Source organism: Anopheles stephensi, chromosome 2, assembly GCF_013141755.1.
Source record: "Anopheles stephensi strain Indian chromosome 2, UCI_ANSTEP_V1.0, whole genome shotgun sequence".
Lineage (NCBI taxonomy): Eukaryota > Metazoa > Arthropoda > Insecta > Diptera > Culicidae > Anopheles > Anopheles stephensi.
Window position 1 is genome coordinate 15,855,484 of NC_050202.1, and position 26,406 is coordinate 15,881,889.

The following is a 26,406-nucleotide window of genomic DNA, read 5'->3' on the forward strand; positions in this document are numbered from 1 at the left end:
AAATCAACTACATTCCTCGTTTATCGTTTGAGAAAACCTCTGACCAATATCTGAACAACTCCAGTCCAAACTTTACTATCTTTCTCCCCTTCGCCATAATTGGACAAGATATTGCTTATCACTTCAAACCGCTATACAGCCACGATACTTCCTTCCACAATACAACAACAAAGGGGCAATAAAATGTCGGAAATGTATTCATTGAACGATACGCCTGCCTCGGGCACCACTATCTAATCCAAACAGAATTCACTTTAACGCACTTCAGTGAACGAAACTTATCACGAACATATTTATCATCATTACCGCTCATAACATCAGGGCACATCCATTCGATAGACATCGGCGGGATAGGATAATGGGAAATAGATTCATCGGGTGTTTCTTTCCCATGGAATGCGCTTGTGATCATTAAGCGTGAATATTAGGAGGAAATAGTATATTATTGAGTAATTATAAAATAAATGTAAAATTGTTTTACTAGATTAAGAACAAAAACCCTTTTATGGAGCGAAACAAATTTTTGTTCCACTAGAATTTCAATTCATCTTGGTCGCGTGCCTCTTAGGTGAAGTGAGGTGAGAAAAAGTTTGATTCAATCTCGCTGGTGACTTGAGACTTCTTAAGAAAAAAAAAAATATTAGGCCCATAGGAAAATTTGTATCAGAGTTACTAGCACAACATCATGGTGATAAGATGGCACCGTCAGCAGCAGCAGATCCCTAGTAGACCTAAGAAGAATCAAAATTGGAGGCTACCAGCACGTCTAATCTGCTGAATGGGTCAGAGTTAAGGCCCAAATTGAGATATTTTACAAGGCCTGTTATGGATTTGTAGGCCTTCTAAATGTTCGAGATTCAAGGCTCTCAGGATCTAGCAACTAGCTTACAATAAGATACCCTTGGTGTCCCAAGCATCTGCTTAGTTTGCTTATAGTATGTTGCGGCTCAGTTAAAATGGCTATTTCCTAGGCGGAACATGGCTTTCCTAGCGAAGCTAGCCATGGAGTATGTTTAGAGTCTTGGTGAACCTTGTGATGTTCACAAGAGCGTCTTGGTGAACCTCCCTTAGTCGAAAATTCCAACTGCCCTCGGTCTATGACAGTTAAAGTTAAGCACCTGAGTCAATAGGATGTGCAGTGCAGACATTTTATTTCATAAGAAAATTTCTCTGATTGTTGCCTTATCAGGTTAACCAGATACTAAGCTAATGAAATCAGATATTTTTTTAAAAATATTATATGAAACATATAATGTTCGGCCTAATCTGTAAGCCAAACCAAGGAGAACTTCTAGAAAGGAGTTATAAAAAGCTAACTATGGTCCTAGTCATCTAGTGCTAGCTGATATGCTATACAAAAAAAATTGAGTTGTGCACCTACTTATTTTTCTCCACGGTGCATCGAATCCCGTTCCTTATTTCCGTCCAATACAACCTCTCCCAAGAGCATGCGAACACGCACCAACTCAAATCACAGCCAAATGGATAAAGGAAGATATATAAATCTGTCCAAATCTGACGAAATAGGACTATCGGTCGTCCGTACGTACGTCCTCCTTCATCGCTTCTTAGCACATGGAATCTGATGCCTTCTGATTCTGACGTCCGCAGCCACTCGCTTGCACAAACCCCTTTTTTTCGACTGTTTAGTTACGCATGTGCCCAGCGTTCCCGGGGAATTGCACCATCCACATGCATGCACACGTACGGAACGGGCAAAAGCTCGGTGAGAAGAATTCCAATTTTCATATTTTCCTTCGCATTAGCATAATTTCACGTTTCTCACCCAGCGCCAACAACCCTCTCCACACTCCCTCACCTGCTTGTTAGCATCCTAGCGTACCACAGGAAGGAGCTTGTGTTCTTGCTCGGGACAAACATATCTCTACAGACGGTGTGCTACCTCTTCCCAGCAGCAGTCGGAGCATGTGCGTATGCACTCCGAAAATCTTTCCCAAACCACCACCCCGCAACAATGCAACATTACCCCACCCGTTTCTGTACCAACAGTTGGGGTGGTGGTAACTTCTCGTGGAACGGGATTATGTTTGCTGATGCTAGCAAGTTTTCCACTTTGGCTTCTGATACGGAGCAGCGTCTTCCGGGGTTCTGCATCAGTACTGCTAACCGTACGTCAAACAAAACCTGCGGGCACGTCGCTGAGCGTCCGCTTCCAGATAAAAAGGAACTTACTTAGGGAGAAAGGAAGCCCGTGTAATAGTGCGCACAAAGGTAGGAACGGTGAGTCGAGCTTCAGAATGCTAGAATTCCGGCAAAGCTTCTTTGGGTGCAGCTAACCGACTTTTCTTGGAAGACGGATGTAGCGTTATCGTTATTAAAATATGTGCACTAAGAGCACGCGCTTTGGCAAAGGATTTACTCGCCCTAGCTATTTGAGATATTGGCAGGGTTAAAAAAACACAATGGAATTGCATTATTAATTTCAGATTATGAGTTCTATAGAATTGAATTGAATTGTTTTAAATTGGCAACTAAAGAAAGAAAAGGATTGTCTTTACGATCATAACCTTCAGAAGATTCCTTTATCTACTTTGAAATAATAATTGATTTTTTTTTAAATTAAAATGAAGAAATACTTATAATTAAGAAGAAAATTGTTTCGGAAATGCAACGATTTTTTTTCTACGTTTGAGTTCACTTTTCATTCACCACTTTATATTTGGTTATGCCAGGCGCTTAGCTGTTCCTTGGTTCAGTCTTGGGGAAAAGAAGCACCCACAGCAGTATCCAGCACGGGACAAAAACAAGCGATACCATATCGAACAGCCAGTTCCCGTAAATCTGATAAAGAAGAGTGAGTTAAAAATCCCACAACCGAATAAAAGGATGAAGCCTACACTTACCATTGAATCCACGACGGAGTAAGTGAGTGCATCCTGTGTAGCGGTGAGCGCTTTGTTTAGCAGTGGCTTAAAGGCTAGCTCCGGAAATAGGTGGTACGTAAGTCCAGCCAGCACGCAGTATAGTACCACCAAGGGATTTATCAGCAAACAGGACAGTCTTGAGAAGCTGTAATAAAGACACAGAAAAATAATTTAGAATCCTTTTGGCCATCACTGGCACCAATTTTACTTACAGCTTTGAGGCTCGTGATACTCCCGGTCGAATTAAAATTATAAACGGCACCAGGAAAACGGAAAGGCTAAAGCCGAGGGAAAAGTTTAACATTCCCACCGCCAACAGGACCGTTCCCAGCTCGAGCAAAACGGCCACATGTAGAGCTTCTCCGTTGATGCCGCTCAAACCGCAAAACACTGGCAGCGTAAAGGCAATCACCAGCACAGCCACAAACAGACTGAACAATCCGAACTGTGTGGAAAGATTAGCCTCGTACAGATACTGACTGATCGGTTTGCTGTGCGGCAGGAAGAAAGCCAACGCTCCGATCGAATGCGCCACCAGCAGTACAATGCCAACGGAAAAGTATCCAATTTCCGTCGGGGTTTTCTGTTTCGGTTCCGCTTTCTCCTGTTCGTCCACGTCACTCTCGTCACCGGAGTAGTACATCGCCAGATAGTGAATGAACGCTTTGATCAGCAGAGCGCCAGCCATAAGCGCCAGGCTGGGTATATAATCTCCGATCGAAACGAACCGATCGTTCGATACGAGCAGGTAGAAGAAAAAGCTCTGATGGAATCGCTCCAGCAGATTGTTCAGGCTACGGCTAATGCCCTCGATGATGCGTAGCATCGAACCGATCTCCTGGAACTGTTGCTGTGCCTTTTCCCGCTTCACAGCTTCCAGCGTTAGCGCTTCGATGCCGTACTTGTGGAAAAGTCCATGATTGCCCGTCGGTACACCGCTCGCTTGGGAGAAAACCATCGACAGAAGGTTTAAAAGCTTGTCCTGATAGCGGAAGGATCGTTTCGGGCTGGACGATGCCTGCTTGTACCCGGCGATGATACCATTCTTCGAGGACAGTTTCTGCACCAGATTGTGCAGGTCCAGGTTCGGGAGCTGTCCATTCAGACCTTCAATTTTTAGATTTATATGACTGATGTCTAAGCTTTGCACCTCCAGATTGATGGCGGCCTGGATGGATCCGGCCCTTGCTCGCAGCATGCCCGAATCGAGGATGCGACCCTCCTCCCCACCATGGTACGCTTCCAACCACGCCTGCATTCCCAGCTGTTCCTGCTCCGTAACGAGGAAAATAATATCCTTCGCCCAGTATTTCTTCTTGCGGGCAAAATCGGCAAAGGCCAACATCAGCGGCACACCGGCCGATACGTCCGTGTGGACGGTTTCCGGTGGTCGGTACGGGACGCTTATCACGATCGATTCGGTCGATGCAATCCGTGGTGCGCGAAGTATGCCAAACACATTCTCTCCTTTGAAGCGCTAAAGCAAACGGGGAAAACGTTTAGCAATTTGCCACCCTTTAGCGTGACTTTAACGCAGCCAAGCCAAGTTTACCTTGCCGCCACCGAACGGATAATTGAGCGTAAAGTTGTGCGTGTGTGTTTCGAGCCCGAACCGTCGCATCTTGGCCAGCAGCCAAGGGTAGGGCAACGCCTTCGGATAGCTCTCCCGCTCCCGCTGCAGCTCGGCGGACAACGATTTGACCAGATTTACCGTTTCCATTTCCAGCTCGGAATTCACCAACCCCGGCAGCAGTGCATTCTCCGAAAAGTAGGTGCCCGAGTTGAAGTTTACATCCGGCAGGGCACAGAAAAAGCCAACGCCCAACAGATACAGCGTTAGGCAGATGGCCGTATTGTAACGCACCAGCTTGCGACAATATTTCGCCTTTTGCGAAATCGATGGGTTCGTTAGCAAACCCATCGTGCGGGACAATTATTTTCCGAGGGGTTTTGCTTCTTTGCCGGCACACAGAAACTGGTGGAAAATACACGGATTGTGTTTTGTAAATAAATCGACTGTCAGCAGCTGTCAAACGCGTCCCCCCTTCAGAAACGGCAACCGAGCGACCCGTAGAAACGTCAACACAACCGTTGACAGTTTGAATTGTTTTGAACGGAAAAGGTGCGTCCTGTTGGGCGCGCGTGGTACGGAACGAGATTCGCACACAAAAATGCTACCAGAACTTCAGGAGTGCATTAAAACGGTGCAGGATAATCTGTACCATGGTTTCTTACCAACCGAGAGCAGCGGCATACAATGGCTTAACGTGAGTGTGTTTTGGTGTGTTCTTTGCAACAACCTTATTCTAAAAACCAATATCCTTGCAGTCCGTTTGTGGTGATTTGCATCGTCTTCTACGGATTGTACACAAGCATCTCATCTTCGATGGGAATGGCAACGTGGGAGAGCTTGAAACGTGCTTCCTGTGCATGTCACAGATCGTGGTGTGTATCCGTTGGCTGGAGAAAACAATCGCATCGGAAGTGGATCCCTCCAGCAACCGGAAAGGGTTGCCGCAGGCGAGACAATGCTTTCTCGATCGGATCATTTGGTGTTTGGAACGATTGAAATCCGTGCTAGAGGCCGAGGATTCACCGGAAAGTGTATCCGACTCGAACTTTGTCAGCTATCTCGACCTAGCGCTCAGCCTTATCGCTCCCCTAACGGTTGGCAGTGAGGAGGTTTGCGCGGAGGATGAGTACGAAACGAAGTACAACGAAGTCATAGTGGAGAGTGGCCGTATACGGTCAGTCGTTGAAGCGCTCATTTCGCAAACATTCGGCTTTTGCAATGTGCTACCGGACGAGGACAGGAAACGCATTACCAACGTTTGTCAAAAGGTGCTGAAGGAATGTCTGGCACTAGAGCGGAAAACGGACAGCAGGCAGGATTCGAGCGATAGAAAGCTGCGTGTAAGCATTCTTGAGAGTGCCATCTACCAGCTGGAAACTCACGTCAACGAATGCCTCATACGGCTGGTGTACGACACCTTTGGTGACACCGACCGTAGACTACTTGCGCAGCTACGCACCAGCATCAGTTCCAGCGTAAGCGAGGAACAAATCGAGGAACTAACGAAACCATTCGATAGCTACGTTGAGCGTTTGATGCAAATAGGACTGTTTGCCATATCGTACGCCGATAATCTGAAAATATCGGCTTCCATCCGTAGCTGCTTGGCCTCGCTGGAAGCGCTCGACTCGTACCTTATTCCCTCGCTGTACGTCGGCGCAGACAGCAATTCAAGGCTGCTGGAAAAACACTGGCTAGAGGAATCGTCCAACCTGTGTGTTTTGGTGCACAAAATAATCGACACGAATGCGTTCGCTTTATCGTTGATTGAGCTGCTCGATGGAGCGCTGGACGAGATGCAGGAAAGCTTCAACATGCAGAAAGCACTCGATATGGTTCGCAAGGCGGAAATATTTCTAAACCATCTGGAAGTCAATTCTGTCGAGGTGAATCTGCAGGACGAAATCTTTTCCATCCATTACGGTGACTATCGTACAATGGTTCTGGAATGCCGAGCGATCGTAATGTGTGCCGAACGAGACCCGAACATCGATGCATCGCGGATCGTTAAACGGTTTCGCGTGCTGCTGGCGAAGCTACGCAAAATTCAAATGAAAGTCAACAATGCTAAGGATGGAAAGGAAACTCCCGCAGACGATGTCACATCCCGTAAGCAGGAAAAAACGTCAGCACCACCAGAACATTCACCGGAACGATGTCACATCGAAACAGAGAAGGACAAATTGTGCACTTCACCAGAGCGCTCGTCGGAACGGCGTGAAATCGAAGCAAACTTGCAGGAACTGTTTTCCGCCACCCAGTTGCGCATGTCGTCCTCAAATATTCTATACCAGAGCCGCCGTGGGTTACCGGGAAAACGAAGGTTGGAAGCACCATCATTGCTTGAAATTAACTCATTTACGGATATTATTGCTCATCGACGAGATCGTGCCGTAACGACGCCGGAGAAGGGTTCCATCAGGAAGAAGCCATTAAGAAGTAACGTACTCTGGTCTAGCCTTTCCCAAAAAAGGACACATTTAAAACACACATCTATCATTCTAGGAAACAGTCTGCGTGTGGCAATGTTCAAAAAGCAACAGCGAGATCAAACTGCCGAGCTGTATGAAAGCATCAAAAGTGACATCGATCTACAGATCACAGGTTTGTAGCATCAGGTGGCGTAAATGTAGCATTTCCCGTGTGACTAATGGCAGTATTTTTCATGCCCCAGATATTCTCGATGAGTTAACCGACTTATCAAACACGTTCTCAACGCACGCTTCACGTAAGTTAACAATACCCACGGAAGATAACCCATCGACGACGATTATCCGCAAGTCTATCACCAACGAGGAGATAGCGATCGTCGACGGTAATAAAATAAGAATCAACATATATACTGATATATGACCGTAAGCGAGACCAAGAAGGGCCTAATATCCGATAACGCGATTCGGACATTCGGACTAGGCCGTGTAGATTATTTTTAGATGATTTATTTTTTACATTAACTACGCTCAAACACACAAGACCATTTATAGTCAACCTTCTAAAGTTTTATTCGATAGTTCGGGTTTCGGTATTTAGGTAAAAAAAATTGTTCCATAAACTCATTCTTACATCTACGGAATGTAATAAAACTCGTAAACTATTTTATCTACTATCGTTAAAAAAACACGCACACTCTTCGGCAGACATTCCGTAGCCTGCATGCATCCGTGCACCTACTAGGAAACACCCTCGGTTGAGCGATTCGATTAGGCTAAAATCTGTACAATCTGCAAAAAATGCATTTGGAGTAGCTTGAGTCTACGTTTCTGCTATACTGTTTCCAAACCGACTCAGTCAAGCATTGTCTCGAGTGTTATTGCTATTGCTATACTAAATTAGATTACTTAAGTTAAGAATTGTTCTCACAAAACCGTTCCTCGAGATATCCGATAGTAGTAGTATTCGATCTCGTCCTTATTATCACACACTACTGAACGATCTTCCGCTAACGCGTACGTTTGGTTGATTCTATGCTTAAATGGCTATGAAAGACTGGAAAGCCAAAACCAAAAAAAAAAACTTCCACACGCACTCTTTTGGCACAGCTAGGTAAGGAGGGATGGATATTGTGGGACGCTAGTAGTGGCAACTAGTGATGGGAAAATCGGCACCGGTACCGGAGCTGGCTCTAACCGGCTCCAGTAAAAAGTTGAGCCGACTGCATTCCGACCGGTACGCAGCTGGATCCACTTCAACGGCTCCGGAGCCGGCTCCACCTCGACTCTGGAGCCAGAAACGCACTAAAGCCTCCAGAACCGGCGTACAAAGGAAAAGCTATGTTCGTAACTGTCTCCGAAAGCTTTAGTTTGCAGTCAGCCACGAAGCTGTCGAAGGGCTCCGAAGTCGGAGCCGTCGGTGAGGTACCGACGGTACCGAAGTCGGAGTCGGATCCGGAGCGGTAGGGTCGGAGCCAGCTCCCAAGCGCCCATCATTAGTAGCAGCCATGACACTCACACACACAACAGAACGCATGAACACATGCGCTTACGCACTAGCAAACGAACAAAACCACGGTACGCGGTTTAGTGTCGTCTCGAGCATAAATCGTACAGTACAGTTACTGGTTCTTATTTACCGTAAAAAGGCAGTGTACAGAATGTACAGTAGGATGTAACAGCAGCTAACCCGCAGGTTTCGTTCGTTTGCTAAAAACCGTCATATGAAATGGACGGCGTTGCTACCACTGCTACCGTTCATCATCGTTGTAACCGCCGACGTTACGATCGACGGTCGCATTGCGAACGTCGGTGGAGGTGGGAACAGCAGCTGGTTCGACGAGGGACGATAAAACCTTAAATAGTGAACGTAACCCTCATCGTCCAAGGTAAGAAATTTGTTAAACTCCCTGTTCATTATCAACCGCTTGGCCCGTCCGATCAGCTTAATGCACGACAGCAGATGCGGTTTGCCGGACGAACCACGCTTATCGAACCAGTGGGCCGACTCTTCAAACCGATCGCCGAGGAAACTTTTCTGCACCGGACTGCCCATGATCGGTGTCGAAAAGCCCGAATGATTGCTCCCGTACGAGCGTCGATTATCGTTCGCCGAGTACATTGAATCGGCCACGGTCGTTTTGCGTGTGGTGAAGCGCCCCGAGAGCCGTATGCTCGAGACGCTCTTGCGCGGTTGATTGTTGTACAGATAGTCTACGCTCCAGAACACGATCTGCTCGCCAACGCTGACCAGGATGTGGGGGGCGCCGGGTTCACTCCAGCTGCTAAAGTACAACTCCGCCACCGGGAACTGATGCGATTCCAATACACCCAGCTGCCGGCTGAGATCCATCTGGTGAAGAATGATGCGACCGTCGTGACACCCGACCGCCAGGAACTCTCCGTCCGCCGATAAGGCACAGCTGCATATCACGTTGGTAGTGCTGACGGGCGGGGCGAGTTTGGCTTGTACCGGTTTCACGGTCAGCAGCTCGTCGAACGGTGCCAAATCGAACGTTTCGATTGCTGCCTGGTGCAATCCCAGGTGGTAAACGATCCCATCGGCCGTGCACAATATCAGTGCCGAACGGGGCAGCTGCTGGTAGGCCGAGGCACCGTACGCACGTTCCATCTCCTTTTGTACTAGCTCCAGCGATTTGTTTTCCAAATCGTAAATCTGTGGAGAAAAGAGGTCGAATTGCAATATGAAACAGGCACACGCGCGAAAACCCCGTGCTTACTAACCTGAATCGAGCACCGATCACCGATCAGCAGCAGGAAGCGATCGTAAAGCAAGTAACACTTCCGTATCGTATCGCTCAGTTCGAACTCTTCGCCTTCGTTAACGTACACTTTGCAGATATTTTTGCCTGCTATCACCAAAACGTCCACACTTCCCAGCTCGGTGGTGCGTCGGAAATGGTCCAGATAGCTGACCTCGGTGCCGAGATTGACCACATTCACCATCTTGCCGTTGCTGCGCCATTCGGACAGCTTCAGCAGCTTTCCATTTTCAAGTCCAAAGTAGTACGAGGAAGGAGTTTCGATAAGGCACAGCACCGGTGCATCAATCTGTTCGTTGGTGAACGTTTTTTCGTGCGAAACGCCCCAATCGTTGTCATGCAGTAGGGTCTGCTGCAGCCGACAGTGTCGATCGACGGTGTTCAGCAGCACTGGTTCATCCTCCAGGCTGGCGAGAAACACGGTAGCACCTTCCAGCTGATACTGATTAGTGGTGTCGAGCGACAAGCTGTAAAGATTCATCGCATTTTCACCATCCTTCGAGATGGACGCCAGCAGCACATGCGACATGCTCTCCTCCATCATCAGCACATCCAGATCGACGATCGAGTGGCTGTTGTTCATGCGCCGTACCTCAACACCCTCGCTGATGTTGATGATCGAAATGCCACGCTGTGTACCGAGCACCACGAACCGCTTGTCCTCCGTCACCACACTGCACGTGTTAACGCTGTTCCTTCCTTCGTACACAACTCTTGCCTCATCCAACCCGTACGGCCGAAGCGGCCTCAAACGCACCTGCGTAGCGTTTACGAACAGATATCCTTCCGGCAGCTGGTGCACGTTCAGTGCTACCTCCGGCTCCACAAATCTCGACTCAATGCTCGTAGACATCATGTTGAAGACGATCCCCATCGGAACATCGCCCACCTCGACCAGAAACAGACAGCGTCTGATCGCGCTACCACCATCCGGCGAGTGGAAATCTCTCAGCGGCAGCAAGATGTACGCATTCTGTATATCCGTCTGATGCTTAATGTCGGGCTTTTCCGTCCGGAACACGGTTGTGTACACCTTGTACACGCACAGCAACCCCGACTGACTGATCGCGATCAGTTCCGTGTGCTTGTTCTGCTTCAGCACACAGAAACAGCTGAAGCCACCCTTTATCGACAGTGTCATTTCGGCTTCGCGCGGTGTCGCATCGCGCATCCGATAGTCGGGACGATCGGGTGGATTCTTCGTGGACCACACCTTTATCAGCCCGCGCCAATTGAGCGCCACCAGGAATTGGTCCGTTTTCTGCATATCTTTCACCTGATCGCCGTGACAGCCCTTGAACGTCATTGGTGGAACGTCGTACTCGACGGACAGGTTCCACAGCTGGATATCGTTGTTGGCTAGCGAAACAAACACGTGGCTCGAATCTTGCAGGCGTACCTTGTCCGGACGATGGCAAAGCTTGATGACGGATGATTCAAATCCGTGAGATCTGCAAATATTAACGCAAACAGGGGATTAGGGGCTATGCTTGGCGGTTATGCTCTTTTCCCAACAGTAATACTTACACATCACAGAACCACAGCCGGTTCTTAAACTTTTCCACCTGCACCTTCGCCATGTCCCCGATTTCGCCGGGAAAGTTTAATGCCCTCTGCAGCAGGCGTGAATCCTCCGACAGCAAACATTCCGCCACCATCAAGAAATCGATCAGCGTATCAATGATCGACTCTTTGTCCTCGACGGAGGGGAAAATTTTGTCCTGATATTTGCGCAGATCGCCCACCGTATTGGCGAGCCCGGCGATGCGCAACTTTTGCTCCAGAAAGCCAAAGTCCTGGTACAGCTCGGGAAACAGATCGTGCTCCCCGGCCTTATCTATGTGGTACCCGATGTAGAAGTGGAAGTAGTCATCGTTCGGGAACTCGTTGCTCAGTTCTAGCTCCCGACGGTTAGTGAGATTCTCACGAATGCTAGAAGTTAAAGAAAGCGGCTTTATAGTGATGAGCTCGAGGAAATACTTTAAATCCACTTGGTTGTTAGCTTTCGTTGATTAAAGATAATTAGTTCCGAAAGTGTGTGGTTAATACCATCGGTGTGGTAACATTTTGCAGCCGACATTCCAGTAGCACGTGCACCATATTATGAGGGCATGTACGGCGGAGAGAGATGGAGTCTGTGGGGACATTAGAACAAGCGTGCATACCTATAGTTTTTTAGCAGACGACGATGAAGTTTGGTCATATCAGAGCCCGGTGGATGCATGATATCGTTATAGCAAATGTATTGCATCATATAAAACATCTTATTCTTACAGACCCGCTTCTCCAGCAGTCCTCGCCGTTCCAACTTCGACAGGAAACATTCGGTCGTCTCCTTATCCTTTCCCCAGTACATCTCCAGCACCTAAAGGGGGGTTGCCACGCGAAAACGCGCGATCGTGCAAAGAAACATTGTGAAAGAGCGTGTTAGCGTGGCGTGAACACATTGAACCAAAGTGACTCGGTAGTTTGCTAGTGAAGCTTAGTAATTTTCAAGAAAGTAAGATCATTACACGAGGCGACAGTGGCACGTTGTCCCGGAAGATCACCAAATCGTGAAAGCACTGCTGCTCCTCCTCGCTGAACTGCTCCAGCGTAGAAGCGATCGTCCTCGAAACACGCTCCGACTTGCCGATGCTGAAATTCTGCAGATTGTCAATGTGTTGCTTCCAGTTGATTGGCACCTCGTTCTTGCACTCTTCGCTCATCCGCAGTGCGATCAGGTTGATGAGAAATGGGTTACCCTGACAGGCACGGCACAGCTCCGTCGCTTCCGGTGGTAGCATGGTGTTTTTCTTCTTGAGTGCTCGCGCAAACAGCTCCAGCCCTTCCTCCTCCGTAAAACCTTGCGGCAGTTCCACGACGAACCGTTCCGATTCGCTCACCTCGTGCACCACATCCTTGTTGCTGGTGATCACAACGGTTTTGCACTTGAAATCGAAATCCTTGATCAGTTCGGCACTGCGCACGTGCGCCAGCACTAGCAAACTTTCCGACAGTTCCTTCTCGAACGCCTGCGTAAAGGTGCGCTTCCAGTAGTCGATTTTGTTCGAAGGATAGCTGTAGTTGTTGCTGCGCTCCTCCTGCTTCACGGCATCACCCAGCTGCACGCGCAACTTTTCCAACATCTCCAGCGTTGCCTCCTTGGTGTTGCAGTACGCCAGATCGAGGTAGAAGATTTTGTAGTTCATGCGCATCACAACCGTCAGATCTTCACAGGCCTGGCAGACGAGCGTCTGCTTGCCGGTTCCAATTTTACCGTAGATGAACAGATACCGATGTTCCGATGCACCGTGGCGCAGTGACATCAGGTGCTTGTGTATGGTCCATCGGATGTTCTTCCTGTACACACTGATCGAAGCCTGCGACGGCATGAATGACTCATTCCGGTACGACAGATACTGGTTGTACTCTTTCGTCACCGTGTTCCGATACAGTTCCCACTTGTCCACAATCCAGTCGTAGTAGTTGCGCAGCGCGTCCATAAAGCGGGACACTATCTGCGGGTCGCTCTGCTGCTTCACCTCTAGCGTCATAAACATCAGATCCAGTCTAAATGTTTCGTCCGGTTCGTTCGTAATCTCAATGCATTCCTCGCTGTTGAACACACGGTGGTGTATGAAATCTTGCAGCACGTCGTACACGTCCAGGTCCCGCAGCACCGTCCGGAGGGACTTCAGGCAGGTGAGATCGTTCATCTTGTATTATTGCTTTGTGTTTATTGCCACCAATTGCTGTAATATGAAACGAAGGGAAAACAATCGATCAATAAATAATACAATTTTATTGATTAAAAAAGCATTATGATGAATACAATAATTGAGACCTTGATTAAACGGCCCATCATTTGTTTCGTGAGCGATCAAGAGACAAACATCAATCGAGGAAGTAAATATCAGATATTCAACTGAAGTCTAGTAATTTAAGCTGCTTGTACTCTTTTTCCCATGATCCTCATCGGAACAAAGTATTGTTATTCATCATGGATGGACCCCTCAACCAACGTTGAATATCAATATATAGACCATAAAACAGCACTTTTAGACAGATTGAGCAGAGCTACATGAAGGGCAACCATTTTGCGTCATATTGCAACATCACATTCTCGTGCTCTTGACCGTTTATGTAGCCAATGCACGTCGCGACCCGAGACTGGAAGCCATGTCATGCTCCAAACTGTCCCTGCGATGGTTTGTGCTTACAACGTTGACAAGATGTTCACGGTTAATCACATAGCTATTGCAAATCCCAATATAGCAATGAAACCTTCGCCAGTACAGCGACAAGTTTCGGAAGAGGGCCAGGTGAAAGTAAAACTAACAAGCATTTAACTGCATCGATTTTGATGTTAGAAAAAAAAACCAATGAAATAATGATGTTGTGTTACAAATAGCATTGGGTGAGGTAGTACAACAGTCACATGGCTGAACCTGGTATGGAATCGTTGCGTAGGGCCAACACGATCAAGGCATGATCTTGGCGCTAAGAGAAGATGCACAACATCTCCAATGGACAGCATATTGAAAGCTTAGTCATCTGCCTATAACATTGCATCACTATATTTCTGCATCAGTATCGATAGCCAATTTTTCGATCAAAATCACTGCAGCTTCAATGTCTCGCCATTCCGGGTCTTAGAATTATGAAAAGTGTAGTTAAGCCTTTAACAATCTAAGGATGCATTATATGCACACAATCAATGTTTCGTGAGGTTTTCTTTCGATTTTAAATTATTGATATTGATCTTTTATAAATACATCTCAAGATTGTCGTATGAAGTGCTTTTCTGGGGTACAAATATCATGGTACAATTATACTGAATCTCTTCTAGTTTATTTCATATGGCCTATGAAGAGAAATGACCAGAGTGTGAGATTGAAGGACTAAAAATGAGTAGGTATTATTGGAGATGGGATATCCTACCAGAAAGGTTGGATAAAGGTTTGACAGCAATTGGCCCTTGACTATGATTGGCATCGGGAGCTCTAAGATCAGACGAAGACCGCCAAGTTGTTGTAATGCCTCTATGTAGTCTATTTAGTCTAGTCAATGCACAGAGCAGTCCGGGGACTTGTAACAACGGCACCGCCCAACCCTATATAGCACTCACTAACCAGTTCCAGGGAAATGTGAAGGTAGCCAGAATGGTAGGCCATTCTACCTCTAGAACACCTCTAGAAGATGTTGAATCAAATAAGTTCCAGTCAAGAAGCGGACAAAATCGGTATGAGATTCTTATAACAAAAAAATACCCTACCAGCCCATTAAGACAAAGAGGAAAAGCAACAGCAGACGATAACTTCCGATAACAATCGGAAGTTGCTATAACAAACGTTTCTAACTACCTTATCAGAGAAAAAAACGGGGCAACACGTTATAGACTGTGGCAAATTGAAGTGCGAACGCTTAATCCATTTCAATCACTTTTACTGATGACGATTGCCCGTGTATGTCGCGCATTCTCTTGATGCCTGCGCCGGCGTGTGTTTGCCTGATAACGGCTCGGCAATAAAACTCAATTAAACACGTACGCCAATGGATCGCCTACAGGAACCAGCCCCCCCACAGAATAATGACTCAGAAGCGTCTTCCGAGCGGCGTCTGTAATCTATCGCGAAGTAAGCGATCAAGTACGGGCATGCAAGAAAGTAACCGACGGATGCAACGGTTGATTCGGAAATGTAATTAATACTTAACTGTATCTTTGTATAATTTAATATTTTTTGTAGCTTTTTTTAAGCACGGTGGCCTCGACGATGGAGACGTCAGGCTACCCGGCTGTGAGTAAACTCTAGTCTAGGAAACCAGTAGTGACACGCCACAAGACCTCATGAGGCTGAGAAGAAGTAACTAGTCCTGCCTCCGGGAATAAGTTCCTAATGAAATTTGATTCTGGTCCCGATTTACATTTTTTTAATAATAAACACAGTTTAAGCAGCACATCATCCTTCATCAACAAATCTGTGTGATCATGCACATCATCATGACATCCCGTATAGCAACAGATGGATACGCATCCGTTGACGCATTAAAACTCCACTAAACTCGTTTCACTGTCCCAATTTTACATTTCCAAAATTAAAGTCGAATCACACCGCGTCACTCAATCCATTTCACAACCAACTTTTTACCAGATGTTCTGTCCATTTTCCACCGATAAATCTCATCGATATAAATCCATCAGCTGTAAAAACACAGTGCACTGAGCACAGAATGCTAACAGAAAAAAGAAACATTCACATCATGTTGGTCGGGTAAATAAAGCGGGGCAAAAGGAAGACCAAATCAAGTTTCGCAAACAACGACGCAGCATCGTATCAAGTGCCTTTACGATCCCCGCACATCATAAATAACTGAGTTATGTACGCAAACACAAGCAAAACCGAGAGAGAAAAAAGGGGCGAGAAATCCATATCCACTTCAGAGGGTTCAGATAAGATCATACGAAGATCGACGTGCGTGTGGTGAATATCGTGAAACATATCCCCCACCCAAGAACTCCTGACGACGCCGAACCCAATCAAACAACGGTTAAAGTTGCCTCATCACTATCAAAAAATTCTTCCAAAGGGCACCTTCTTAATTAGCGGCATTTTTGCTGCTAGCTGATGAAGCTTGTCCATTGCAATAAAAACTGCACTCCGACCATCAAGTTTCATAATGTGCGGGCACACAAAGCATAACCGCGGCCAATCCGTTCCGATCAACCGTATCTCCAGCACATCCACCACCGAGACGTGCGTACTGAAGGAGTGGTGTGATTGGGGGATTTTAAAAATAAACGATCTCCTCATGTGTTGTGTCAGCTACTACACCATTTTGTTTGTTCACCCCCGGGCACCCTCTCTCTCTCTCTCCCTCGCTCAATTGAAGACATTTTGACGGCCGTCGTACACTGACCTCCTGACGTATCACATCACAACGCGTTCGCACTTTATTTGCGTAATGTTTTAAATGCGTGCTAACCAGTTCTTTCGTGATGGTCCCGGAATCCCGGAGAGTCCACGAACCTTTTCGATACACCATCGTCCATGTTCTAGCAAAACTATCCACACATCTATCCGGTTTTCGGTGGTGCGTATGCGAACTTCCCACTCACGTTGACAAAATTCCTAATCGTGCGTGGCATGTTGGGAAGATAAAAGTAATATGGGACACACGGCGCACGACACTCGACATGCCTGTCACAGATAGAGAGCGCAACACAGCGCCTTTAATGGAAGTGGGTGACAATTATCTTACTTCTACGGGTTTTTTTTTGTATTTCTGTAATTAAATTCCTAGCGTACCCTGGCCCACTACTTGCCGATATGTTGGTACAATTGCTGACTAGGTCACTACGGTCGGTCTCACTCACCCGTCCCCGTAGTCAATGCATGGCATCCGTCCCCACAGCAAACACACAGCAAAACAGCTGCTCTCCCTTATTAAAGCGAGCCCTCGCAAAGGGAAGAAGGCCAGCGCTAAAGTGCACCGACAGCGTATCAATCGGACACCATATACGGGGAAAACGGCACACACGGCACAGCACTGCACTGCACGAAAAATGCAACTTCCTTGGCCCTCTCGCGATCCCCAAACACCCGGATGATCCTTTCCTTTGGCAACTGTACCGCTTGATCGTTGTTTTTTTTTTCTACAGACACACACACACAAGGGGTTGGATGATCGTCGCGATCTCGTGTGCGATGTCTGTCGGCCGTTCCTTTTTGGCGGCTTGCGCCGTTACGCTGCAACACACGCGTCAAATGATTGTGGAGTTCTGGCCGGTGTTTTTTTTTTTTTTTAGTTTTCGCTACCCCTGCCAGGAACTCCTGGCACACACAAAATCGCGCACCACTCTGAGCTTACTGAGCACAAGCTCGAACACTCGGATACACACAGCACACAGTTCAACTCCATCCACCACGGCACGACGAACGTAACTGACCGGAGAGACTCGCGTACGGTACGGTCGAAGCCCACCCTTTTGCGCTGGTGGGGTTTTGTACGCGAAGTTCTGCTCCGAGAGCCGACCACACCAACACACGCACGGAGGAGACCAAGAACTGGTTTGAGACTCGCGACCCGCGTATCTCGCGTCTCCACCGCGAAATGCTGTCTTTATCGATGGAGCTGTTCCTGGGGCTCGCGGGCTAGTGAGCGCTATGCTTGAGCGTGTCTGTGATTGATCACCGCAGATAGTTCGTGTGCGTCCTGCAACTGAATGCGGCCACCCCCTGCTGCCCCCCTGGCAGCCTCTTTATTCCATCATACCTTTCTAACCTGAGCATAATGATGAGTAACACACACACACCGCCGGGCGACTTCAGCGCAAGCCCCGTGATTATATATCAAACCGACCGATAGTACGCTAAATTGGTCAAATTTCTTTGTCCCACCAGCACAGAAAAGAAAGAAAAAGTGCAACAACGGTTTACCACCACCCCGGATATGCCACAGGGTTGCGCGCTATGTTCCTTGTCTGTTTTTCTTTTCGGCAACGTTATTACCAGGACCAGTTGCGCGCGCTGTGTGATAGGTGAACGAACTGCGCCGCACGATAGCTGTTCACCCAACCCCGCTCTCCCGATACCAGGACACCGAACAATGAAAGTCAAAGTATGGGACGATGCATTTCCGTCTGTGCTGTGGGATGCAACGACCTCTGACGACACAGTTTTCTTTTCCACTGTCAAGGACAGCAGACTTGCGCACACAGCGCGGATAGGTAAATAGTAGAGTAGTTCCGTTCTTCCGCGGAACTTGTATCCATTCACTGGGCGGAAGAAAAGCGGAGCAAACGGCATTGCACTGTCTGGTTGGTTTGAGCGTGGGAAAAACCGCAACCGAGAAAGATGTTACGGTGAGGCTTCAAAAAGTGAATGGAATGTAGAGAGACGAACAGAGTGAAATGATGTCGGTCTGTTGCGATATTAGGATGAATTATTTTGATTGGACATCACTGTCAAAAACAAATAATTATAACTTAATAAGAGGCATCGAAGTGGTGGCTGATCTTTTACTAATCTTTTACTCAGCCGGACCGAGCCGGATCGTATCTCACCAGGACCTATTTGGCTACTTAGTAGTAATACGTCTAGATATATGACCTATAGCATGCCCTTACAGCTCGTTACACTTAGCAAGCAGAAGAAGTTGCTTCAATAACAAAAATAAAGAATATAATCATAGTTGAATGACCAACGGAATTGAGAGTAGATTGAAGATATTTTAATTCTTCCAATTATTCAGAGGAGTCGTGATCGTTTGGCCGATTTAGGACTTGGACATAATCATTCTTCTTGCTTGGCCTAACAACCTCCTAGATCATGCCTGCCATTTTTGGCTTACTGGACTTATTGATACCACATAGTTCGATAGTCAGTCCTCAATATGGAGGAACGGACCGGATGGGATTTGAACCCCGGTCCTGAATGGGACATACAAGCTGTTTGAAATGTGCTAGTAATATTAGAGCCATTGCTGAACTCTGTTCAAGATTAGGTGGATTCTGTCGTACCTTCTCCTTATCGCGAAGCTGAAATGGACCATCCTTCAGAACCAAGAAGAATTCAGAACCAAGAAGAATTAAATCGACCTCTGAGTTCCACATTATCCCAGCAAACGCTCTGCCTATATTTATTACAACAAGTAGTCCTAAAATTTGATAATATGGCATCTGTCCGTAATAATAAATAAATAAATAAAATAGTCCTAAAATTTGGTACCGACAATCGTAGCATCATTGTTCGTAACCTCAGCATAGATCTTTCACACGACAGCCTTGATAGCAAATCTCACCCAGATTGTTCCATCGTACACAACATTGACGCTCTCCAACTACGTGTCACAAAGTCACAAGAAAGCCAGATGGTAGGCAATATTTTATCTTTCACTCTCGCCTTCACTCTGTTAACCAACTAAGATAACCACTATTGCACGGTCTAGTTCGAGATAATTGTAATGATTCATTCCAAAGTAATGGCGTGTTTCTTTCAGCCATCTAATAAACAATCTCTCTTCTTTGGAAGACACTCTCTTGTTTGGCGACAACACCCAAAAGATGTATCTTATTTCATCTCTTCGTAGTCCTTAAATGACCCTTAAAGCGAATTAAGACTATCATGTTCTCTTCAGGCCTCAAGTGATTGGTTCTTGCAATGCAATTAACCCGCAAGACACTTGATGATGTGGCAAATGATACCTCCCCACTTTTTTCCACGCGGTTTAATCGCTTAGTAAACCAAAGGCGAGTGTGGTGCCATATCACTAACCACAACTTCCTACTTGATGGTGGTTCAGATTTCGCACTCGAGCAAATACACCAACCAACCGGTAGTACTTAACCGTGCACGAGTATCATGTAGCCTGCGTATAGGAAATGCGAGAACACAGCCAATCTCGAGCCTCATCAATCCCCGTTGCCCCAATGCGTGACGACGCATCCCTTCCTTCCGCGCAACAAAAGATGCATACCCGGGGCAAACAGACGCATCGATGCTCTGGACACAAAGAAATCGTACAAATACCATCACTGCACCGCTTGCAAGTTCCCACCGTGAGCAAGCCCCCACGACACAGACACACGAACGGATACCGTGTACAACCACCATCACCGGGCGGTCCCCGTGTCGTCGTCGTCGATGACGCACCGATGGCGTGTCGTGCGCTACCCCGGTCACAACCAGCGTAGCGTACCGTCGGGCGTGGAAAACAGGAAAAAAAGGAAACTCCCGTCTGGCAACACGTCACCACAGCACCACGCAGGGTCACGGACGTTTCTGGCGCTAGATTTTTGAAGTTTTTCCCCACTGCGCAAGCTAGGAAGCAAAGCACGAACTGTGTCGGTTGTTCACCCTTTCCTTTGCCATCACCGGAACGGGGTGGGATTTTCCCTCCCACTGGGGAAGCACCGAAAGCACCCCAACAGTCCCCAAGTGATGTCCTGCATTTTTTGGAGTCCTGCTTTGTTTGTGGTTGCAAGCGATTGTGGCAGGTCAGTAACACGATCGATCATTCGGAGCTTCGTGGCTTTTGTTTGGACATTTCGCCATCTTATTTTACCCTCATGAGGCGCCTGTGTGCTTTTGCCAATTGTCACGAGACGTATCTTGCACATGCAGACAGGACTTAACCCAATCTTGAAGTTCCGGTTTTTTTGGGGTGTGATTTTGTAGGTGCATTCCCACACATACACACAGACAGCAACTACCACCAGATTGTGTTCAGTCAAACAATGAACTGTGATACCATCGAGGAGGTGGTCGAAAAGTTGGGCGGCGTTGATGATGATGCGTCTGCTTGGAGTGGTGGTCCGCGTTTTTTTTTTGTCTACCATCGTCGGAAGGTCGTTGCCTTTACGGTTGGGTGACTTTCGCCACAACAAAATGCGGGCGTTGATGGATTGGAGGTTATGCACACCACCAGCACGACCACCACTGGCGGAGTATCACGGATCGAGCTTCTTCTCGGCCCTGGCACCGAATGTGTGCCGTCGTCTTGAGGTAGGTCGCGCTCATGTCGCGGTAAGCTATTTGGTTCGCTTTTCAAAACAGTCGTCCGCTCTCGCTGAACGGGTGACTAAACACCAAAACACATGTACCACCCGACGGCGGTGTGAATGAACTTCCAATCCGGCGATCGACTACCGGGTTGGCGGTATATTTATTTGAATTGAGGTAAGAGGAAAAAAGCAAGGAATGCACCTTTCTGCAAATAGCGTGCTGCAGCATGTTTGTTTGGTGTATTTTATTGACTAGCAGCAGCAGCAGCAGCGGCAGCGCGCGTTTTGTTTGTTTATTAGCGCACGGGAAGTTGTTTGCTGTTTAGCAATTGGTCGCATCAATCCGAGAAGAGGTTGGGATTCGTTTGTAAGAGGCGTTGAAATGTGTAACTGGTAACTGGTTTGATGAATCACTTTCGTTACGCACAGCATTTATAGCAAATGTAACTACCATCAGGTGGCCCAGGCGACAGCGGCACCGGCACCGGACACGACAGGACCGGGGTTCAAATCCATCCATCATTAAGTCTAGTAAGCCAGAAATGGTAGGCATGACCTAAGAGGTCGTTAGGCCAAGAAAGAAGAAAACAGTAACAGTACCTTTACCAACAGCAAAGCTATCATGTCCCAAGGCATCCCAGGTTAATCAGATTGCAACGATGATCGAATCCCATTCGAGTCCCGTACGGACCGAGTCTTCCCATATGGCAGGTTCGATTATGCAGCACCACATCATATATTATAAGCGAGCTGCGTGGTCCTGGTAGCCTAAAAAATTTTGAATTTAGGAACCCAAACTCCTCCATAAGGGAGACTCGTACAACAAACTATTTTGCCTCTGACTTTGGCCTTGGTAACGTATTTGATGTGTTTTTTTTTTTTTTTTTTTTTTTATTCATAAAGAACGGCCTGGCCGTATTGCTTTATTTGATGTGTTAGGTGCCTCAAACTTCCATTTCGCTTAGAGCCCTCCAAGAGGCTAATTAATACTGGAGACAGTTGCATATATCTGCTGAGAAGTGAGACATTTTATTTTTCTTGAATTTGTGCAACTTATTCCTACATGTGTACTCAGCAGAAGCATTCTGAATTTGTTGTAGTATCCATGGGTTATGATTGATTCAGACAAACATTGTGATTATCTTGCAATGGTAGGAAGTGTGAATGTATTACATGATCTTAGTTTACCTTCGCTTCATATGACACATTATCCAATCAGCATCGGCTTTGCTCGTGAATTGATTTATTTGCATAGGTGTTTTTTCGCAGAACTTTTCTCTCATATTACTCTTAATTTTGTGTTAGAAGCATTGTGGAGGTGTTCCATAAATAAAATATTTTTCCTTGTATTTGATGAAGCATGTTCTAAGATGGTAATGGCAAAACGATTCAAACTATCATACAAGTACATCGCGACCGAATGAAGTCTCATTCGTAGTAGTGACTAAAACAGGCGTAAAAATGAGAGTTTGAGTGCGTGAATAGCTGGAAATTGGCCTTCTTTGGATATCATGATAAAGATTTTTTTTTTAATTCTTTACTCATAAAAATGCTGAGCATCAATCGCGATAACAGTCATTAGTTCTAGAACGGAAGTTCAAGAGCTAGCAATAAACAACTTCGAATGGATCCCACCTGAATGTTGGCAACAGCCTGAAACCGAAACACATCGCGTCATAGTTCTTCCGATAAGCTACTTCTTACAAATGGCTAACCTATAACAACATTTTCTGAAAATTATGCTTTGCAAGATGAATTCCCAACGTTCATAACATAGCTTTCAAGCAAAGCTTTGCTAGTAAACCAAGTTCAACTTATCCTACTCCTACTACTTAAGAAACATATAGAATTGGTTTTCACTTGAAGTACCTACGGTAGAATTTCTGGGGAAAATTAAGCATAATAATTTTTGAATGAAATCTAAGTCTTTGCGTGCTGTCTGCCCTCGCAGATAAATGGTAAAGCCAACGTCTAACCTTGTGAATATCATACTGACGCCCCATTAATAGGGTGATAAATGCCAATTCGTAAGTTCGTCGATACTTGTCAAGCATGACTACGACACGCGTCCTTGAGTCTAGAGAACCATTGAATAGTTCGATCCCGGCTGTTACGTTGGATGATCAACTGCGTACGACAGTAATCTCTCTTTGTTTCCATATTAGATTTTTTTGCCCAGAAGTCTCCATGCCCGATGCTGTTTGCTATTGATACTTTGCGTCATGCACAGTACGAGTTACGAGAAATTAATCCAATCTGCCTCTAATTAAGCTCTTACACAGCAGTTCATCTTGCTGCCTTAAAAACACTCGTAGTCTTATAGCCAGTATTACGTATCGGAAGTGACACTTTAACAGGGCTCTACTTAAAAAAAAATCTGTTAAATCGTGATGAATTCTTCTACATACATATTTTTAAACTTAGAATACTGAAATCCTGCACCGCTTATTACTTCAAGTATCCAGACTTGAGACTCTCTAATATATGGCTAAGCATATTTTGCGCTTATTGCTATAAAAATTTAAGTGATCGCAAAGTGGTACAAAATTAGAAGCCAAATGCACTTTTCTACGGTTCACTGATGTTCCTTCTTTGTCAGCTGAAAGGAATGCGACACATTAAATAACTTAATGCAAGTACCGATTTCCGATAGTGTATGGCTAAACTTAGAAAAATAAATTACTTTACGATCGCCAATAAAAACAGCCCGAGACGTGGAAAGAGCGTAGCAACGATACGGAATGCATTTCGGTTTATGCTCCATCTCCATCGCTAAATCTTGCTAAACGAACACCCACTGGCAAATCACTTTGTCTCTCCTAAGTGGCCTTGCTGTGGGTCAAAAACGCATATTTGCGAATGTCGAGGTCATGAGTGCAACAAAGACAGGATCTTTGAAACATTCCAGGGACAGGTAAAGGAACCTGCTGCTAGTCCTGCTTTGTGCAAAATTTTCTTACGGACGCTAAGGTCCCGGGACGATTCGGGGGGCCCCAGCCGAATCGGCAGTGGCATAATGTATGTTTTTAGTATACACATAGTGCGCCAAACAGCACGTCGATCACATTTTTTACCCTTCATTGTTACCCGTTCATGGGCAACGGAACCATAAGTGGGCAGGCAGTATAGCATCTCCAACTTGCTTGCTGCTCCAAGTCAAGGTTAGGAAGTTGCTCTCGCAACATTACGATTACACACAAATAGCTGTTAGATCAAGCAAAAAAAAACAACAAACGAACGGACTATGCACAGGCGCGCTCACAGGCGCTATTACAGACGGTCGGTTCAAACCGCGCGCCATTCACGTGCATTCTTCGCACACCAGGGAAAGCGCCTGTGCATGCACGCACACACACAGCCGCACATCTGTTGCACGCCATCGCAAGGACTCGGTGTGAAGGTGTGCGGTACGTTTGTTTACGTGCGCGAGACGCACATCCTGGTCGCCGCCGCCGCTGCTTTGGGGGCTGTGTGTCGTAGTGAAGCGTAACGTCGCCATCCGTTGTCATGGGCAACGCCTTCCTTCGTGCAGTGGTGTGCGTGTTTCCTTTTCTTCCTTTTTAACGCGATTACAACATACGTCGTGCGCACTACGGTAGGGGACGCTATGTTGGGAACCATGCATCCTTCCATAAAGCAAGTGGAAAAAGGGAGGGCGAGCAGAGCGAGAAGGAAATAGACTCGCAACATTCAAACCCTTCGCCGCCTGCTTTGCATTCTGAAACCACGAATGGTGAGTATGTGCTACTGGTAACATGCGAGATCCGTTCCTTGGCTCGTATAGCATGATCATCATCATCACTTGGTGCTTTCGATCTGCTTTGCGATGCATCTTTAGCCTTCGTGTGCGTGTCCACACACATGCCACATATGCCTACACCACACACAGGCAGCCAGCTGCCTGCCTGCCTGCCTGACTGACAGAGCATCATCGTTCAAGCGTGTCGGTTTGGCATTCGGAAAAAAAACCTCAGCATAACGAGAAAGAAGGAGGAGGAGAAGAAGGAAGATGGCCGGAGGACTGGACAGGCGCAAGCCAGTAACACCGAGCAAGGCAATAAGGAAACCCGTCTTTCAAAACGGTTAGCGTTGCTGTGTGTACTGTTGTGTGCAGTAAGCATGTGTTGCTTCGTTCTTTGTTTGGCGATGCAGTACCACCACCATTACAATTTTCGATGCGTTTCATTCGTTTTCCCGAACACTTGGCGTGCAACAGCAGCAGCAGCAGCACCAGCACGGATCCACCCCAGTTCAGGGACAGTAATAGGCGGTGCATTCGGATGCGCTTAAAAGGGGTTCAGGGTTAGGGGGATACATTACACTTACCTTTAAGATAAATGGGAAACGCGGTTGTTCTTATAAAAACAACTTCCTTCCTCCTTGATTGTTGTGCGTACTTCTTATCCTACTTATTACTTTTTCGTACCGCAGGAACGATTATACGCTAGCAAATTACAATTACACTGCACACTGAACATTGATAAGCACACGCACACACACATACAAACGCACTAATAAACATAAAAAAATTGGCTACAAAATTGAGCTATCCGTGAACTATCATCTATTCCGCGTTTTGCTACAAATTCGCTAAATTGTACATTGTTGTACGGGGAAGGACATGCCACATCAACGGCAGAGGCCACATCGGAACTTCACTTCTCACACAGAATGGCCACCGTAAACACCGCGGACAAACGCTACAAAGCACAGCAGGATCTGACGGTGTTGCACGGCCGCTGGAACGAACGACGGAGCCATCTATCATTCACACGCGAAATAGCTAAGCTGGCGGACACCGATGCAGCGCACAACGCACCACGACATCATTTCACCATTCCTTCTGCTTCTTCTTCTTCTTCCTCTTCCATACATCAGCAACAATCTCGTCGCATCTTGTCCCAATTGACGCTGCGTGTGGTTGCTTTATTTTTGTACACAGCTACCGAATCCACTTGAACGTGAACTGTAACGCTCGCACTTCACGATCGCGTTCTAACGATGGCGTGAGGATCGATCGACACTCTACCGCGGCTGCTGCTACTGTCGTGAAGCGATGCTGCACGTCTGCACCGCACGTAAACAACACACTCTATGCGCTCCTCTTGCATCGCCTTCGCGGCGCTTGAATGTTTTGAAATCTGCAGCCCAGGCGTTCATTGTTTATTACCACGGCTATCAGCTCTCTCTCTCTCTCTCTCTCACTCTCTGTTTCTGCGTGACGTTGCGTTTGTGTGCGTGCGCAACGACT

The 26,406-nt window shown here is 46.7% G+C and overlaps 3 protein-coding genes across 5 annotated transcripts; 1 reads left to right on the forward strand and 2 right to left on the reverse strand.

Moving 5' to 3' along the window:
* Window positions 1–2,514: 2,514 nt before the first annotated feature.
* On the reverse strand, window positions 2,515–4,904 carry LOC118504724 (glycosylphosphatidylinositol anchor attachment 1 protein). Its single transcript, XM_036039566.1, has 4 exons — window positions 4,438–4,904; window positions 3,098–4,362; window positions 2,865–3,030; window positions 2,515–2,802 (listed from the first exon to the last, which is right to left on the reverse strand). The coding sequence occupies exons 1-4, from the start codon at window positions 4,804–4,806 to the stop codon at window positions 2,698–2,700; spliced, it is 1,905 nt and encodes a 634-aa protein (XP_035895459.1). The 5' UTR covers window positions 4,807–4,904; the 3' UTR covers window positions 2,515–2,697.
* A 76-nt stretch (window positions 4,905–4,980) lies between these two features.
* On the forward strand, window positions 4,981–7,745 carry LOC118504726 (serendipity locus protein alpha-like). Its single transcript, XM_036039567.1, has 4 exons — window positions 4,981–5,152; window positions 5,214–6,897; window positions 6,964–7,062; window positions 7,133–7,745. The coding sequence occupies exons 1-4, from the start codon at window positions 5,057–5,059 to the stop codon at window positions 7,309–7,311; spliced, it is 2,058 nt and encodes a 685-aa protein (XP_035895460.1). The 5' UTR covers window positions 4,981–5,056; the 3' UTR covers window positions 7,312–7,745.
* LOC118504723 lies at window positions 7,436–26,399 on the reverse strand. Of its 3 annotated transcripts, none has more exons than XM_036039565.1 (6): window positions 25,482–26,399; window positions 12,184–13,404; window positions 11,836–12,035; window positions 11,198–11,602; window positions 9,633–11,121; window positions 7,436–9,564 (listed from the first exon to the last, which is right to left on the reverse strand). In XM_036039565.1, the coding sequence occupies exons 2-6, from the start codon at window positions 13,366–13,368 to the stop codon at window positions 8,608–8,610; spliced, it is 4,236 nt and encodes a 1,411-aa protein (XP_035895458.1). In that variant the 5' UTR covers window positions 13,369–13,404; window positions 25,482–26,399; the 3' UTR covers window positions 7,436–8,607. The 3 variants fall into 3 exon arrangements, with proteins under 3 accessions (XP_035895458.1, XP_035895456.1, XP_035895457.1); XM_036039563.1 differs by lacking the exon at window positions 25,482–26,399 and adding an exon at window positions 17,028–17,762 and having other exon boundaries at window positions 7,443–9,564; XM_036039564.1 differs by lacking the exon at window positions 25,482–26,399 and adding an exon at window positions 16,977–17,762 and having other exon boundaries at window positions 7,443–9,564.
* Between the last annotated feature and the right edge of the window lie 7 nt (window positions 26,400–26,406).